Here is a 13,880-nt window from a genome sequence, read left to right as displayed (position 1 = left end):
GCTGCTTGCAACTTGCCTTTGCCTGAAGCCACTGGGAGCCGCCCCCTAGACCCACCCGAGGTGCCACAGTCCCCATTCAACTAGAAGCAGCCAGGGACCTCGGGTGGGGCCACCTCAGCCCCCCATCTCGGACAAAGACCACCAAAGACATGTCAACCTCGTGCACTGGGGACAGGTGCACACCAGCCACTCTTGCCATCACGCATGGGGCCCCCCACCCACGGCAGCCCGCCTGTTCCGAGGGAGCAGGCAGAGCTCGCTCTCCCGGGCGGAAGGCGGGGACTCAGAACCACCTCACTCACCCACAGGCAGAATATTGATGTTCAGGAAAAACTGTCCACTCTCCGGATTGGGCCCTGGGTCCTCCAGCGGGGGAGCCATCACGGACGGGTGCGGGGCTCTCGGCGGTGAGGGCAGCAGGGGAGAGGTGTGGCTGGCCTGGGTCACCAGCTGGGGCCAGCCACCCGAGGGAGACAGGGAGATGCTGTTCTGAGGTCCCTCTGCCCCCGGGGCCCCTGGCGTCCCCCTCCGGAGTGGGGACTGGGCCTGTGGCTCATCACACACCTAGAGAGAGCAGGGTGGCGGGTGGGTGGGCGAAGCCTGGCCAGGCATCCAGGCCAATGCCAGGGTGGGGTTGCAGGGCACCGCTGTATGGCCGTCCTGCTCACCACCCCTCAGGGATAAACGGCCCCCCTGGTGAGGAGCGGGTGAAGCCAGGGGGCTGGTGACCGTAGCAATGGCTCCATCACTAAAGAGTGACTGTTGTTCTGCGCTGGGACTTTTCCTGAACTCGATGAAGTTCAAAGGCAAAACAGGCAGCATTTCACAGACGCCAGCCAGCCTTTTCTGCCACGATGGTGCTGGGGGGTGCTCGCCAGCCCTGGGCCTCAGAGGTGTGGCCCGGGCCACAGGAGCGGCCCGAGGAGGCTGCCCCTGGACCCTTTCCACAGCCCTCGGCTCCCACGGCACCGTCACCCCCAGCCCGGCAGCTCAGGCCACCTGTGGGTCTATGCAGCAGATCGAGCCACTTTGGTGTCCGAGCCCCTGAGTGGCCCAGGCTCCACGTGCCTCCTGGCGCCCCCTCCCCAAGTCTTAGTCCCGCCGGCCTGTGCGCAGGCTCCTCTCCTACTCGGAGCCCCCACTCCATCCATCCACCTCCCCCACACACGCCGGACCAGCTCCTTCCAGAGACTTCTTCCTCCCTGGGAGCTAGAGAGAGGCCGCAGAGGCCGAGGTGGGAGGCCACTGGGCCCAGGACAGAGCTTCTGGGCTTGGCCCCCGGGTGGACATCAGGATCCCTGGCCCCTCCAGCCACCCAGAGCCACATGCTCTGCCCGAGTAGGCAAATGAACCGAAGGTGGGCAGGCCCTCTCCCGAGGTCCCCGTGGGTCAGGCTTAGCGCGTGACTCTCCTGAAGCCCAGGCCTCTGGGGCTCCCTCCGCCCCCCCGGGGGTCTATCCCTCCCTCACCCCCGCCTACTTCAGCCCCTCGGCCTCCACCCGGCCTACCCCATCCAAGACCAGCAACTGACCTAGAACTAGCCGGCCAGGAGCTCCCTGGGGTCCTACGCCCCCGAAGAGCATGGGGCATGGGCACCAGGCAGCCCGAAGGCCAGGGCGCCAGGACTCACGGGGCCCCTCCGGCCCCAGCCCTGCTGTGCCTGCCACAGCCTCTCACAGGCCCGCCCTCCAGGCCCGGTCACCCCTCCAGACGCCCTGGCTCCAGGTTCACCCGAAGCTGTGGGGTCCCCCGGCCCAAGCTCACCCGAGGCCGCCGGCCACACAGCCCACGAGGCCAGAGCGAGCTCCTGCCACCGTCTCAGCCGGCTACTGCCGGGTTCCGAGTAGGCACGGCGGCTTCCTGCTGCTACGGGAGCCCAGGATCCGTGCCTGAACACGTCTGCAAGCACAGGCCGGGCGTGGGGCTCGGCGGGACTGGCGCGGTAGAACCTAATTAGGCAACAGCACCACACCGCAAGCCGAGACAAGGCCGTTGAGGACCATGAGGTCAGCCGTTGGCACGGGCCCGGCTGCACCTTGCCGTGTGAGCTGAGCCCCTCACCACCCGCCCCTGCCCCTCAGACCACGCCAGGGCCCCTCGTGGCACCCCTCGGACACGCCCGGCCCCTACAGTCCACGGGCCTGCGGCGGGGTCAGTAGCCTTGTGGGGTGGGGGCCGCGGGCGGGAGGAGCCCCAGCTGATGGTGTTGTGGGGCTGTCCCCAGCCAGGCCTGCTCCTCCTCACAGAGCTCCAGGCCGAGGAGGGGGGCCCTCTGGTGCCAGGCCTTCAGCTTGCTCAGACCCCCATCCAGATGCCAACCTCGAGTCCTGGGAACTGGCCACTGCCCACGGGTGACCGGTCATGGATGACATCGTTCAGTGCCAGGTTGGGTCCACTTGACCCCCGTCCTCCAGCGTCGGCCTGTTTAATCAAGACATACAGCCCAGGCCCAGAGAGGCCAGAGAGCGGCCCAGCCCCGAGCCCAAGTGCCAAGGGCGCGGTGCTCATGCCCAGAGGTATGCCCACCTCCACAAAATGGCCAGCCCCCGCCCGCGAGGCCCCCAGAGGACAAAGTGGTTGCCGTTTGGCCTGCACTTGTCAGTCCGTAGTGCCCTGCCCACAGGGAGGGCTGGCGTGGACCCTCAATGACTTCCACCCCTGACAACTCGCCTCCAATGTCCGCAGCGCCCCTGCCGTGCCCTGCACAGCGGCCAGCTGGCCAGAGGAGTTCCCTGGGGGCCACCGCAAGCCCCGGCCTGCTCCCGACATCCTCTGTGTCACTCCATGGGCGTCCCCTGGCTCAGAAAGACCCCAGGGGTGGGAAGCCAGGCAGAGGTGGGAGCCCCGGCCTCTGGAGGTGGGGATGTAGCGATAGGGCGTCCACTCCTTCCCAGCCCCAGGTCCCACCGGCCACCAGACTCCAGACATCCCACCTGACTTTTTCTAGACCCACTGCCCACTTTCCCCCTGGGGTCCCAACCGGGCTGGACACCTAGTCTGAGGGCCTGAAAATCTCATACGACGAGGGACCTGGAAATCAAGGAGACGGTCTGCCTGCCCCCCAACCCCTTCCTCGTCTCGGGACCCAGTAGCCAGTGTCCTCCACTCCAGCCATCCCTTCCCCCTGACCCCCTAGTGCTGCCTGACGGGTCTCCTCTCCAGCAGGGCACCTCGCTGCCCGCCAGTGCCCCCTGGCACTGGTTCCTACAACCCTGCCTCTCCAGCACAGCTTCCGATGGAGGGGCCCCAGTGACTGGGAGGCAGGTCAGGGCGCCCCCGTGGCTGGCCAGTCTGAAGCTGGACCCTCTACCCACCCCTGACTTAGCAGATAAGAACACAGATGATGAGGGGGCCACTCCCCCCCCCCAAGCTGTTGAGCCGCCCAAAGCCAGGCTGGGCACATGGCACAGAGAACCCAGCAGCCCTGACTCCGAGGCCGTGGCGGGAAGCGCCCTGCCCCGGCCCCCTGCTCACGGAGGCTGGGCAGGAGTGAGCTGGCCCAGGGGCTGGTCTCACAGAGTTGAGCCCTCACGCTAGGTCCCGAGGGAGGGGCTTTTGTCAAGGGTCAAGCCCCAGGTAAGAGTGGGGGGTCACTCAGCCAGCTTGGCACTGGCCCCTGAGGAGTGGGGGAAGATGTTCCCAGCAGCCCTGACCGCTGGGGGACGCACACATGGAATAAACACACGGCATGAGGTCCGTGGGGACAAGCAGCGTCTTGAGAACACAGTATTGAGCGGAGGAAGCAGAGACCAGAACGAGGCGTGCGGGAGAGCAGTGCTTCACGTGAGGCCCACGGAGCCCCTGGTGTCCCAGAACCCCCGGGGGGCAGAAGTCTGCACTATTTCCATACTAACCCCCCACCCCGCTCCTCCCCGTGCCCACATCTGTGCAACGGTGGATAACAGCCAGCACAGAGCCAGGCAGCGGCTCCAAATGGCCCTGGGTCGTCCCGTCAGGCCCCCTGTCACCGCGCACTCAGATCTAAACACAGAAGAAGCCGCTGCCCTGGGAAATTCCAAAACGTGAATTTTGTGAAACCTCAGCTCTTGCCCGTATCCTGTGTGAGAGAGCCGGGGGTTTCTCAAGAGGAGGGGCCCCGGCGGCAGATGCCAGGCCCGCGGGCCGCGAGGCGCAGGCAGCAGTCTTTGCTGGAAGGAACCACGGCAGACAGACTGTTGGGAGGCACGGGCGTGTTCAACATCTGGCGGCGGATTTCTCCAAAGCGCATACGGCGAGCCTGCCACCTAAAAGCAAAGTGACGACCGAGTGATGAGGTCTGTTGCCAGTGATGAAATTCGCGCTTCGGTAAAAATGAGCATTTTGGAGAATGTGTATCCACCACTGCGAGTCTGACGGCTTCCGAATATTTGAGGCTTTTTCTCACGGCAGCAGCGGCGACGTTCAGGAGAGACCACGCGACACGTGGACGTGCGGGAACTCTGCCGCACTCAGCGACCAGCGGCTTCCAGATGCCCCAAATCCTGCCCAGGTAGAGATCCACTCACAGCCAAAGACCCACCGATGGGGCTCATGTAACAGAACCCCAAACGGGCATTGCCAGGCTCGGGCTTTCACCCGCCACCACCTCCGCCAAGCATCGTCTCTGTGGCTTTGCCACGGCGGCGAGGGACACACATGCCCGCGTGCAAGGAGGTGGGTCTCCTCAAGAGCTTTCCACCCCGACGGGCACACTGTGAACGCACGCTGTGGCGGCCGCGGCGCAGCAGCGCATCCAGAGCCCGGCCCCCTTCCTCCTGCCCCCCGTTCCGGACACTCGCGACAAGACAAAGCAATACCGCTCTTCTCGCCGAATTCGTTTTGGGGAAAAAAAGTTATTTTCATGAAAAACTGTTTATATTAACCTAAGTTTGTGCAGCCACTGTGGAAAACAATATGGAGGTTCCTCAAAAATTATAAATAGGAATGCTACTGGGTATTTCCCCAAAGAGAATGGAAACGTTAATTCAAAAAGGTACACGCACCCCGAAGTTTACCGCAGCACCATTTACAACAGCCAAAGTGTGCGAGCGCCCTCTGGCGTCCACCCGTTGGGGAACGGAGAAGGACCGGGCATGCGCGCACGCGGGAATATTACTCAGCCATAAAAAGAATGAAACCTGGCCACCTGCAGCAACACGGATGGAACCACAGCCCATTACGCTACGTGAAATAAGGCAGACACACGAAGACAAAAGCCATACGAGTTCACTCGCACGCAGAATCTACAACACCAAACCAACGAACAAAGAAACAGACTCGTAAGTACTGAGAACAGGTGGTTGTGAGAGGGGAGGGGGGTGGGGGGATGGGGAAAATAGATAAAGGGGATTAAGAGGTACAAACTTCCAGTTACAAGATAAAGGAGTCACAGGGGTGGGAAGTACAGCACGGGGAACACGGTCAGTAGATTGTAATAACATGATGGCGGCGAGCCCTGAGTATTTTACACAATTGCCCGGTCACTACGCTGGGCACCTGAAACTAAGGACTAATGTCAGACCGCACGTCAGTCAACCCTACTTCCAAAAGATACAAAGAATGTTCTTTATGTTCGCACATAATCACTTGGTTGTTACTCAGCGAGACTGCATCAACAAAACGTCTTTAATGATTAGTCTCAATATCTAACGTAGTAAATGTCAAGTGCTAATAACCAGGGATGTGCCGATCCAGATTTACCAACCAGCCCCGTGGGGGTGAAAGCCCTGATGGGCGGTGTTTGCCAATTTCCACGTGAATACGCCCGCGGCAGCCAGTTTCCAGCTGGGAGGAAACGGGGTCACGGCCGGTCCTCCCGCACTTCCGCTGAGCGGAGGGCACAGGCGTGAGCTACAAGATAGGGGCGCAGATAACAGCAAGATGTGAATAATCAGGAAGCAAGAGTGTTCATTACCTTGCTTTTCTTATAATTTATATGTTTTACATAATTTAATTAGTTTAATTTGATTTTAATAACGGCCGCGTGTGACAACCCGCTCTCAGAATTACCGGAGATCTCATAGCCGGCTCGTGAGCCGGTGCGAGCGGCTCAGGCTCCACTGCACAACACACTTCGGGGTCCCCCGACAGCTGCTCAGATCGGAAAGGGGTCCGGAGACCACCCTGTGCACTGCCAATACGGATTTTTAAAAATCGCAGCGAAGTAACACTATCCATGCTGAAAAATACAAAAAAAACCCACAAAAACCCAAAAGACGCACCTAAGGGGGGACCGGACAAGATGATCCCGGGAAGAACCCACAACCTACCAGCAGACTGGGCCCCAATGCCCCTCCTGCCTGAACCCCACCTTCTCCACTCGGGAGGGTCACTTGGGCCCAACAGGCAGCTCCAGGCGGGAACTTCAGGGCAGTAGTTTCGTCTCCACGCCACAGCACAGGGGGATTAAAAAGGAAGCATACAGCCCAGGGACAGCAGAGACTCTGCCCGGAAAGTCTCCATCTGACAGCCCCCCACAGCCCAGATGAGATGCTGAGTCTTTGGGGTGGGGGCAGGAGTCTGCTGACAGAAAGAGGTAAGTCAAGGCTCGGGGCAGGAGGAAGGAGACGCAGTCCCTACGTCCCTGTGTCCTTAACCCCGCACTTACTGAGCTCCTGACCCAATGATCAGAGACCCTGAGGTAGACAGGTGGGGTCTCTGCACCCACCCCGACTCTGGACCAACCAGCCAGCTGCCACAAAGCCCCATAGCAGAGGGCGTGACGGGGCTCAGAGGGGCCCGGCTGTGAGTAGGACCCTTGGCAGGAGGGGACACTTCAGGCAGCAGGGACAGCATGTGCAAAACCCCTGTGGCAAGAAGGGCCCTCTGGTCCGTGGGCCCAGGGCTGGCTAGGACCTTCGTGTCCCAGTCCTCCCAGGATTAGCCTGGGGCAGCTGAGGGAGCGCGGTCTTCAACTGAAGGGCACCTCCACAGCTGGGGACACCTGTTCCGGCTCCTCCCTCTGTCCTCCCATCCCCAGAGGAGGCTGGCGGTGGCTTCCCACATCCTAGTGCTGGGTGGGCACATAGCCAACAACACATCAGAAGGCTCGTCTCCCTCTGCCGGCCCCTCAGGCCGTGAACATCCACCATGACTGCACCATTCAAGGCCTCTGCCAACAGCACATCCGGACCCCGCCAGGACCTGGGGTGGCCGGCTGGGTGAGGGTGTGGAAGCGGGCAGGCCAGAGCAGCCCGCGAGGGGGCCGAGGAGGCCCCACGGGGCCTGGGCGGGGGGGGGGGGGCACTGAAGACCACAGGCTGGGAGACCTGGCCATGGGGGTGCTGTGTTCTGGGTCGGGGTGGACAGCAGGGGGTGGGGGGAGAGGAAGTGGAGAGGAAGCTCACCCTCTTGAAAAGGGTTGGCTCAAGGGTGGGCACATGGCTGAGGGCAGGGCAGGGAGGACTGGTCGTTGGAGCCACCGGTGAGGGACGGACAGGGAGGGATGGGAAGCAGACCCCAGGGTCTTTGGGCAGCAAAGACGTTAGTGCCACGAGGGTGTCGGGCCCAGGGTGGGGGCGCAGGGGTGCTGGGCAGCCACGACACAGAGCAGGCCTGGGTAAGGCCAAGCTGAGAGTAACAGGGCTTGGAGTGGGGGGGGGGCTCCCGCCTGGGAGAGGGGGAGCCGGGACAGGCATGGGCACAGGAGCGGCTGTGGGAACAAAAGGCAGTAGGAACATGTCACCCCCATGTTGCACAAGGCAGGAAAGAGGCTCCGGGGGGGAATGCCCCACCTGAGGCTGGGGCCACCTCGGCCGTCCCCTGCCCCACTCCATGCTCTGTGCTGCACTCCCCTGGGGTGCCCAAGGCTTTCAGCCCTGCCCATAGGGTTCTAGACCAACCTGGGGACAGGGCCAGACGCTTGCACCCAGGCCCACCCTCGCCCACAGTCTGCAGACCTATCCCCCATCCTCGGCCCCCTCCACAAAATGCTACTGTCTTATTAGAGACGGTGGTAGGTTCCGAGCCCACGGGCCTGGCCTCCCCTGAATGCCTCCTCCAGCTGCCCAAGCTGATGCATGAGCTCCCCTCCCCTACCTTGGTGCTCCCAGGCAGGGACCCAGGGCCAAGCGAGGCTGGAAGAATTGCACCCGTGCTCACCCACTGCCCCCACCCCTGTGGACAGCCTGGGGACACGTGCTATCCCGCAGGCACGACAGGGCACCAGGAGCACCATCTCCAGCGGAGACTTTGAGAGGAGACACCTTCTAAGAGTCCTGCCCACCAGGCTCCTCCTCACCCGAAGGCACCCCAGGCCACCTTGGAAGGTCTCTTCTGCTGCCGGGCCACAGAGGGAGGACAGGAGGAGATGGGAGAAGATTCCAAGGATGCTGCCGGCCTCCATCCCAAGGGCAGCTGTCTGGGGGCACCCCTTCCTGCCCTCAGCACTGAAATGGGGGTCATTCCTTTCTGTGTTTGTTCAGGAAAACCTGTGATGCCCCTTCTGGAATGGGGAGCACCACAGTGATCCCCCGGAAGTGCCACACTCACAGGGCTCGCATCTTAAGGAAGCAGGCAGCAAAGTAGTCCCTTGGCGGTCGTAAAAGACCGTGAACAGGGATTATGTCTGGGGAGACACATGGAGCGGGGTGGGGGACGAGTGATATTGTGACTGAGTCACGGGACAGTCCTGGACAAGACGGTACCTGCAGACGGCCTCCCGGGTGGGGCCAGGGGTCACCAAACAGGGCACCTGTGTTCCCGCATCCCCACTCTTCAAGGTGCTCACAATATCCGCAGGGGCCTCCAGTGCCAAGGTGACACCTAGAACTCTCTCCTCCGGGTGCTGGGGAGCCTCTGAAGGCTCTGGAACAGGGAGAGAAGAGTCCGGTGCTGCAGGGGACGGTGGGGCAGGGACGCGGCGCTGACCTGTAAGGACGGGCACCCCCACCACACGCCCAGAGCTACCAAATGCAACGGTCAACTTGCACCCCATCGGGTCCCCACTCGGCCCTGGCCGTTGGTGACACGTTTTGGTAGGTCACACCTGTCTGATAAATGAGCCACAACGGTGTGGGCAGGGGCAGAAATACCCAGAGCCTGTCGCTAGAGGCCTCAGCTCCCGCCCGCTGGCCTCCAGCGGGCCCGGGGCTCCCACTGCCCTCCGCCTGCGGGAGGACCCCGGCACACTTGGGCCACAGTGGGCTGCGCTGGGGCCCCTCTGCCCGCAGGAGCACCCACCCCACTAACTAAAATATCCCGCACGCCTCTTTCTGGTTCACTGACGTGAGGTGGCCAGAGGAGCGGGGCGGGGGGGGGGGGGGGTGTGCTGGTGCCCTTGGCAGCTACCGATCTCTGTGAATTGGGACAAATCTGCCAACCCCGCATTCGGAACCAACTGGATGCGGCACTGAAGCCCCCCAGGGCCCACCGGGCAGACGCGGAAACTGAAGCCCAGGAAAGGTACGGACCTACCCGGGATCCCCCAGGATCGTACCGCTGCGCAGACGCGGCAACCGGGTCCCCGCTAGGACGAAGGCAGTGGCGCCACAGGAGGGTGTCTCCGAGGAAGCTCCAGCACACGGTCTCTCGAAAGTGGCCGCCCGGCCCCCAGCGCCACCCAGGAAATGGCCCCAGGACAGGGCCTGACCTCCCTGCTCCCGGGATGGAGGCCGCTCCCCTGGCTGGAGTGAGTGGCGTGCACGTACGGGTTTTCTGTGCTGCTCTCAACACCCCGCCCGGCCCGTGGCCCTGCGGAGGCCTCCCTGTCTGGCCCTCCCGGTGCCCAGGAGTCCCCACACTTCAGGGCACCCCACGCTGTGGGGGCCTGGCCTTTCCTTCCCTCCTTTCCTTTCTCCCCCGCCCCCCACGGGAGGCCAGGAGGGTGACCCATCACCCCAGCCTCTTCTCTGGATAGAGCCCTCCCTCTCCTTCTGCCGGTGCAAAGCCTCCTCATCCAGGAAGTCCTCCTGGATCATCTCTTCCCTGGGCCCAAGCGGCTCAGCCCAGAATGACGGCCACGCATACATGGACAGCCACCCCCACCCAGCAACAGGCAGAACCGCTGGGGTACAGAGGTGGGGCCAGACGGACCTGGGATCACCTGGTGCCTGCTTTGAACAAGGCACAATCTCTCTGAGCTTTGACTTCTTAGCTCTGCCCCTACCTTCCTCAGCCCCCCAAGTGCAGACTCCTGTCCTGGCTCCCTTGAAACCCTGACCATGGGCCAGAGCCCCAGAACCCCACGCGGACTCTGCTTCGTCGGACACGCAACTCTGCCAAGACAGTCCCATCCCTGACGAGCACAGGGACGCACTGGCCCCAGCCACTCGCCTATGCCCTGGAACCACTGACACGACCTCGCAGGCAAGCCCAGGCCCCCAACCTGGGCTCTGCACTCTGGCCCCTTGTCCTGACCCCAGCTACCGAGCCTCCTGCTGTGGGACCACTGCTTGGCTGAACGAGGTCTCTGCTCGAGGGGCTGGCGGGGGTCCCCTGCTCCGTCCTGGAGGTGCTGCCCATCTGCACCCAGGGCCTCCCTCCCCTCCCCAGGCTGCCCCCACCCCACGCCCACTCTGTGTGTGTGCCACCGCACGTGAGTGCCAGTCGGTGCAGTGAGGGGCACCTCTGGGCCTCCAGGCCTCCCCGGCGGCCACAGGGGTGGAGAAACCTGTTCTCCAGGTTTGTCTGAGAGCCGCTCCCCACAAAAGGAGGCAATGCCCACCTCTGCCCTCCACCCCCAGGGCACCTGCCCGGTCAGGGGCCCAGGCCCAGCACCCAGGTGTGTGGCTGTCTGGACACGCACGCAGCTTTCTCCAACGTCCTGTGTCCCTCAACCTCCCGTCCCCAGGGTGGGCATCCTGCCCCGGGGAACAGTCCCCCTCCCAGACCCAGGACAAGGGCACACCCCACCCGGTATCTAACAGGAGGACCCTGAGGCCTGGGAATTCGGGACAGGGAGTCACACAGTGGGAGCATCTTAGAATTAGGGCAACAAGCCAGCCCATCTTGTTTTTCCTTCCTCCCCTCCTCCCGGCACTGTTTTCTTGAGCACCTGTGCATGCCAGGCTGGAGGGGACAGCAGCCACCCCAGCAGGAAGGCTCCGCCAGGTGAAGCCAGCCTCCCAGATGAAGCACAAGGACACAGACGAGTTGACCACCAGCTTGCCCGCTAGGCTGCGGGTGGTGCTGGGTGGAAGCGGGAGATGAGGCGGGGGACCTGGGGTGAGGTGTGCAGCAGGGCCCAGAGAGGAACCAGAGCAAACACCCTGGAGGAGGGACACAGGAGAGGGTCCAGGGCAAGCACCCCGGAGGAGGGACAGAGGATCCTGAGTGCTGGGAATCACACTCCTGCTCAAAGGGCAGCCTGTGATCCAGGGGACTCGTGTGCTGGCACAGTGGGCTCTTAATAAATACCAGCTCATTCTATCAGTGTTCCCATTTCACAGAGCAAAAAACGGAGGTCTGGGGAGTTAAGGTGGAAAGTGCGCAAAAACTCTCTGCAAGCTAGCAAGGACCCGCCGAAGTCACAGCAGGTTGAGTCAGAGACCAGCCCAGCACGGGTCCTGGTCAGCAGGGCCCACGGCTCGGCTGCCACTGGGCACAGCAAATAGCACCCAGTAGCTTAAAAACGGAGTCACCCCTTAACTGCAGGCCCAGCTGGTGGAGAGCACCCCCTCCCCCCCCCCCCCCCCCCCCCCCCGGCCCCCCACCACAGGGGCTGGACTCGGCCACCTCAAGCCCGGCCCAGGCGGCCACTTCCCTGAGGTCCACTCTGTTCTTCTTCACCTTCCTGCCCGGGGAGAGATCACAGTCACTCTGCCACATCTTTGGATCCTGATCCAGCTTCACTCTTTGGGGTGAAACTCCCTAATCCCTAAAATTCTACCCTCTGACCCCGTAGAGCAGATGGGCCGACGGCGCCACCTGCCGGCCGTTCCTCAGTCTGACCCCCAACCCGAAGTCCTCTCAGCGAGGGTGCGGGTCGGCGCCAGGGGGGAAACGAAGATCTGAACCGGGGGACCCAGGCCCCACCTGCCCAGAACAACACACGCCGGGTCACATGGTTTCTGGTTTCTGCTCATATGGTTTCGTGAGGCTGAGCAGGAGAGATGCTGGGAGGTGCAGTCCTGAGCAGGACCCGCTGGTGGGCACGACGGGGCAGTGAGGGACCCGAACCTCCACCAACTGGCTGCGGTGAACACCAAGGCCGTTTGTGCAAACCCACAGGCCAGGGCGTCTTGGGGGCCAGCAAGGAGCTGAGCATTTCAGACTGTCAGACGTAGCTGGTCAGAAACTTGTGAAGGCGGGGCGGGGGTGCCAACTGAAGCTTCGGGCAGCCTCTGGCTGCGGGGCACAGGGACGTGGGCAGGGGCTCGCCCCCAGGGGGCTTCACTAGGAAGGGCCTGCCCACAGCTGGTGGGACCTCCGGTTAGCGGGGAGACTGGCTCAGAGCCACAGCCCAGCCACTGCCCGGCTGCACCTCGGTGGACGGTGGTCCTGGAGATGGGAGCAGAGGCGAGGGCAAGGCCGCGGCCGTCACGCCCCACGCCCTCCCGGGCAAGGTCACCGTAGGCTCAGTGGCTCCCCAGCCCCGTAGCCAGGCACTCTCCTTAGTGCCAACAGGACAAGCCGCAGACGCCAGCCGTGTCCGTCTGCGGCACCCCCTGCCCTCCTCTGCCGGACAGCGGGTGGGGCACAGAGCCCCAAGCCTCCAGGCACACTCCATCCTTCCTCCCTCCTCCCTCTCCCCTCCCGCAGCTCGGTCCAGCTGTGGCTCTCCCAGCGCCGGCCCCTCCCCTGTGAGCAGAGAGGCTGACAGGGGTCAAGGGTCGGCACTTGCGGATGTGGAGCGGTGCCTGTCTCGTCAGGCTCACCGTGGATCCCGGAGCAAGGCTCACCTCGAAGTCGCCACGTTAGCTTCCGGAGCCGAAAACGCCAGCACTCGCACCCGGTCCCCAAGCCACGCCCCGCATCCACCTCCGTCCGTCCCTCCCGCCCCGCCCACTCCCTTCCCACACCCCAACGCCCATCCCTTCCGGGACCTCGGGGAGTTGGGGCCGGCGTTCACCCACCGCAGCCCCGCCCCCACCCTCCACGGCCCCGCCCCTGCACGCCTCCCCAGCCCCCTACCCCTCACGGCCCCGCCCCTGGTTCCTTCCCCCCTCTACGTCGTCCTCACCCTCCACGGCCCCGCCCCCACATTGCCCCCACCCCTGGCGCCTGCCAGCTTCTACAGCGCCCCCACCCTCCACAGCCCTGCCCCCGCATCGCCCCACCCTCCACAGTCCTGCTCCCGCATCGCCCCCACCCTCCACAGCCCCGCCCCTGGCCCCTGCCCGCCTCTACGTCGTCCTCACTCTTCACGGCCCCGCCCCCGCATCGCCCCCGCCCCCCACGGCCCCGCCCACCCCGCATTGCTCGCCAGCCCTCACGGGTCCAAGCCCGCCCTTCACAGCCCCGCCTCCGGCCCCTTCCCGCCTCTACAACGCCCCCGCCCTCACAGCCCCACAGCCCATTGCCCCTAGCCCCTCACGGCCCGCCTCAGCATCGCCCCCCGCCCCTCACGGCCCCGCCCCCGCATCGCCCCCAACCCTCACGGCCCCGCCCACCCCGCCTTGCCCACCACCCCTCACGGCCCCGAGCCCGCCCTTCACGGCCCCGCCTCCGGCCCCTTCCCGCCTCTACAACGCCCCGCCCTCACAGCCCCACAGCCCATTGCCCCTAGCCCCTCACGGCCCGCCTCAGCATCGCCCCCCGCCCCTCACGGCCCCGCCCCCGCATCGCCCCCAACGCTCACGGCCCCGCCCACCCCGCCTTGCCCACCACCCCTCACGGCCCCGAGCCCGCCCTTCACGACCCCGCCACCGGTCCCTTCCCGCCTCTGCAAAGCCCCCGCTCCTCACAGCCCCTCAAGGCCCCGCCTCAGCATCGCCCCCGCCCCTCACGGCCCTCCTCCGCAT

The 13,880-nt window shown here is 64.2% G+C and overlaps 2 protein-coding genes across 2 annotated transcripts in view; both read right to left on the bottom strand.

Moving 5' to 3' along the window:
- Positions 1–1,875, bottom strand: part of PLCH2 (phospholipase C eta 2) — a 69,698-nt gene extending 67,823 nt beyond the window's left edge. Inside the window, exons 1-2 of the mRNA XM_043573584.1 lie at positions 1,765–1,875; positions 303–564 (exon numbers count right to left, since the gene is read on the bottom strand). Coding sequence (XP_043429519.1) covers positions 303–381 — 79 coding nt within the window. The 5' untranslated portion in view covers positions 382–564; positions 1,765–1,875. The remainder of the gene's footprint in view (positions 1–302; positions 565–1,764) is intronic.
- A 4,848-nt stretch (positions 1,876–6,723) lies between these two features.
- LOC122479823 (translation initiation factor IF-2-like) lies at positions 6,724–12,888 on the bottom strand. Its single transcript, XM_043573582.1, has 2 exons — positions 12,795–12,888; positions 6,724–8,784 (listed from the first exon to the last, which is right to left on the bottom strand). The coding sequence occupies exon 2, from the start codon at positions 7,752–7,754 to the stop codon at positions 6,828–6,830; it is 927 nt and encodes a 308-aa protein (XP_043429517.1). The 5' UTR covers positions 7,755–8,784; positions 12,795–12,888; the 3' UTR covers positions 6,724–6,827.
- Between the last annotated feature and the right edge of the window lie 992 nt (positions 12,889–13,880).

The sequence above is a fragment of the Prionailurus bengalensis genome, chromosome C1, assembly GCF_016509475.1.
Source record: "Prionailurus bengalensis isolate Pbe53 chromosome C1, Fcat_Pben_1.1_paternal_pri, whole genome shotgun sequence".
In the NCBI taxonomy this organism is placed as follows: Eukaryota; Metazoa; Chordata; class Mammalia; order Carnivora; family Felidae; genus Prionailurus; species Prionailurus bengalensis.
This window is presented reverse-complemented; position numbering and strand designations above follow the sequence as displayed.

Excerpts from the sequence above, each read along its gene's own strand:
- LOC122479823 (XM_043573582.1), bottom strand. The coding sequence starts at position 7,754 with ATGGAGTGGGGCAGGGGACGGCCGAGGTGGCCCCAGCCTCAGGTGGGG.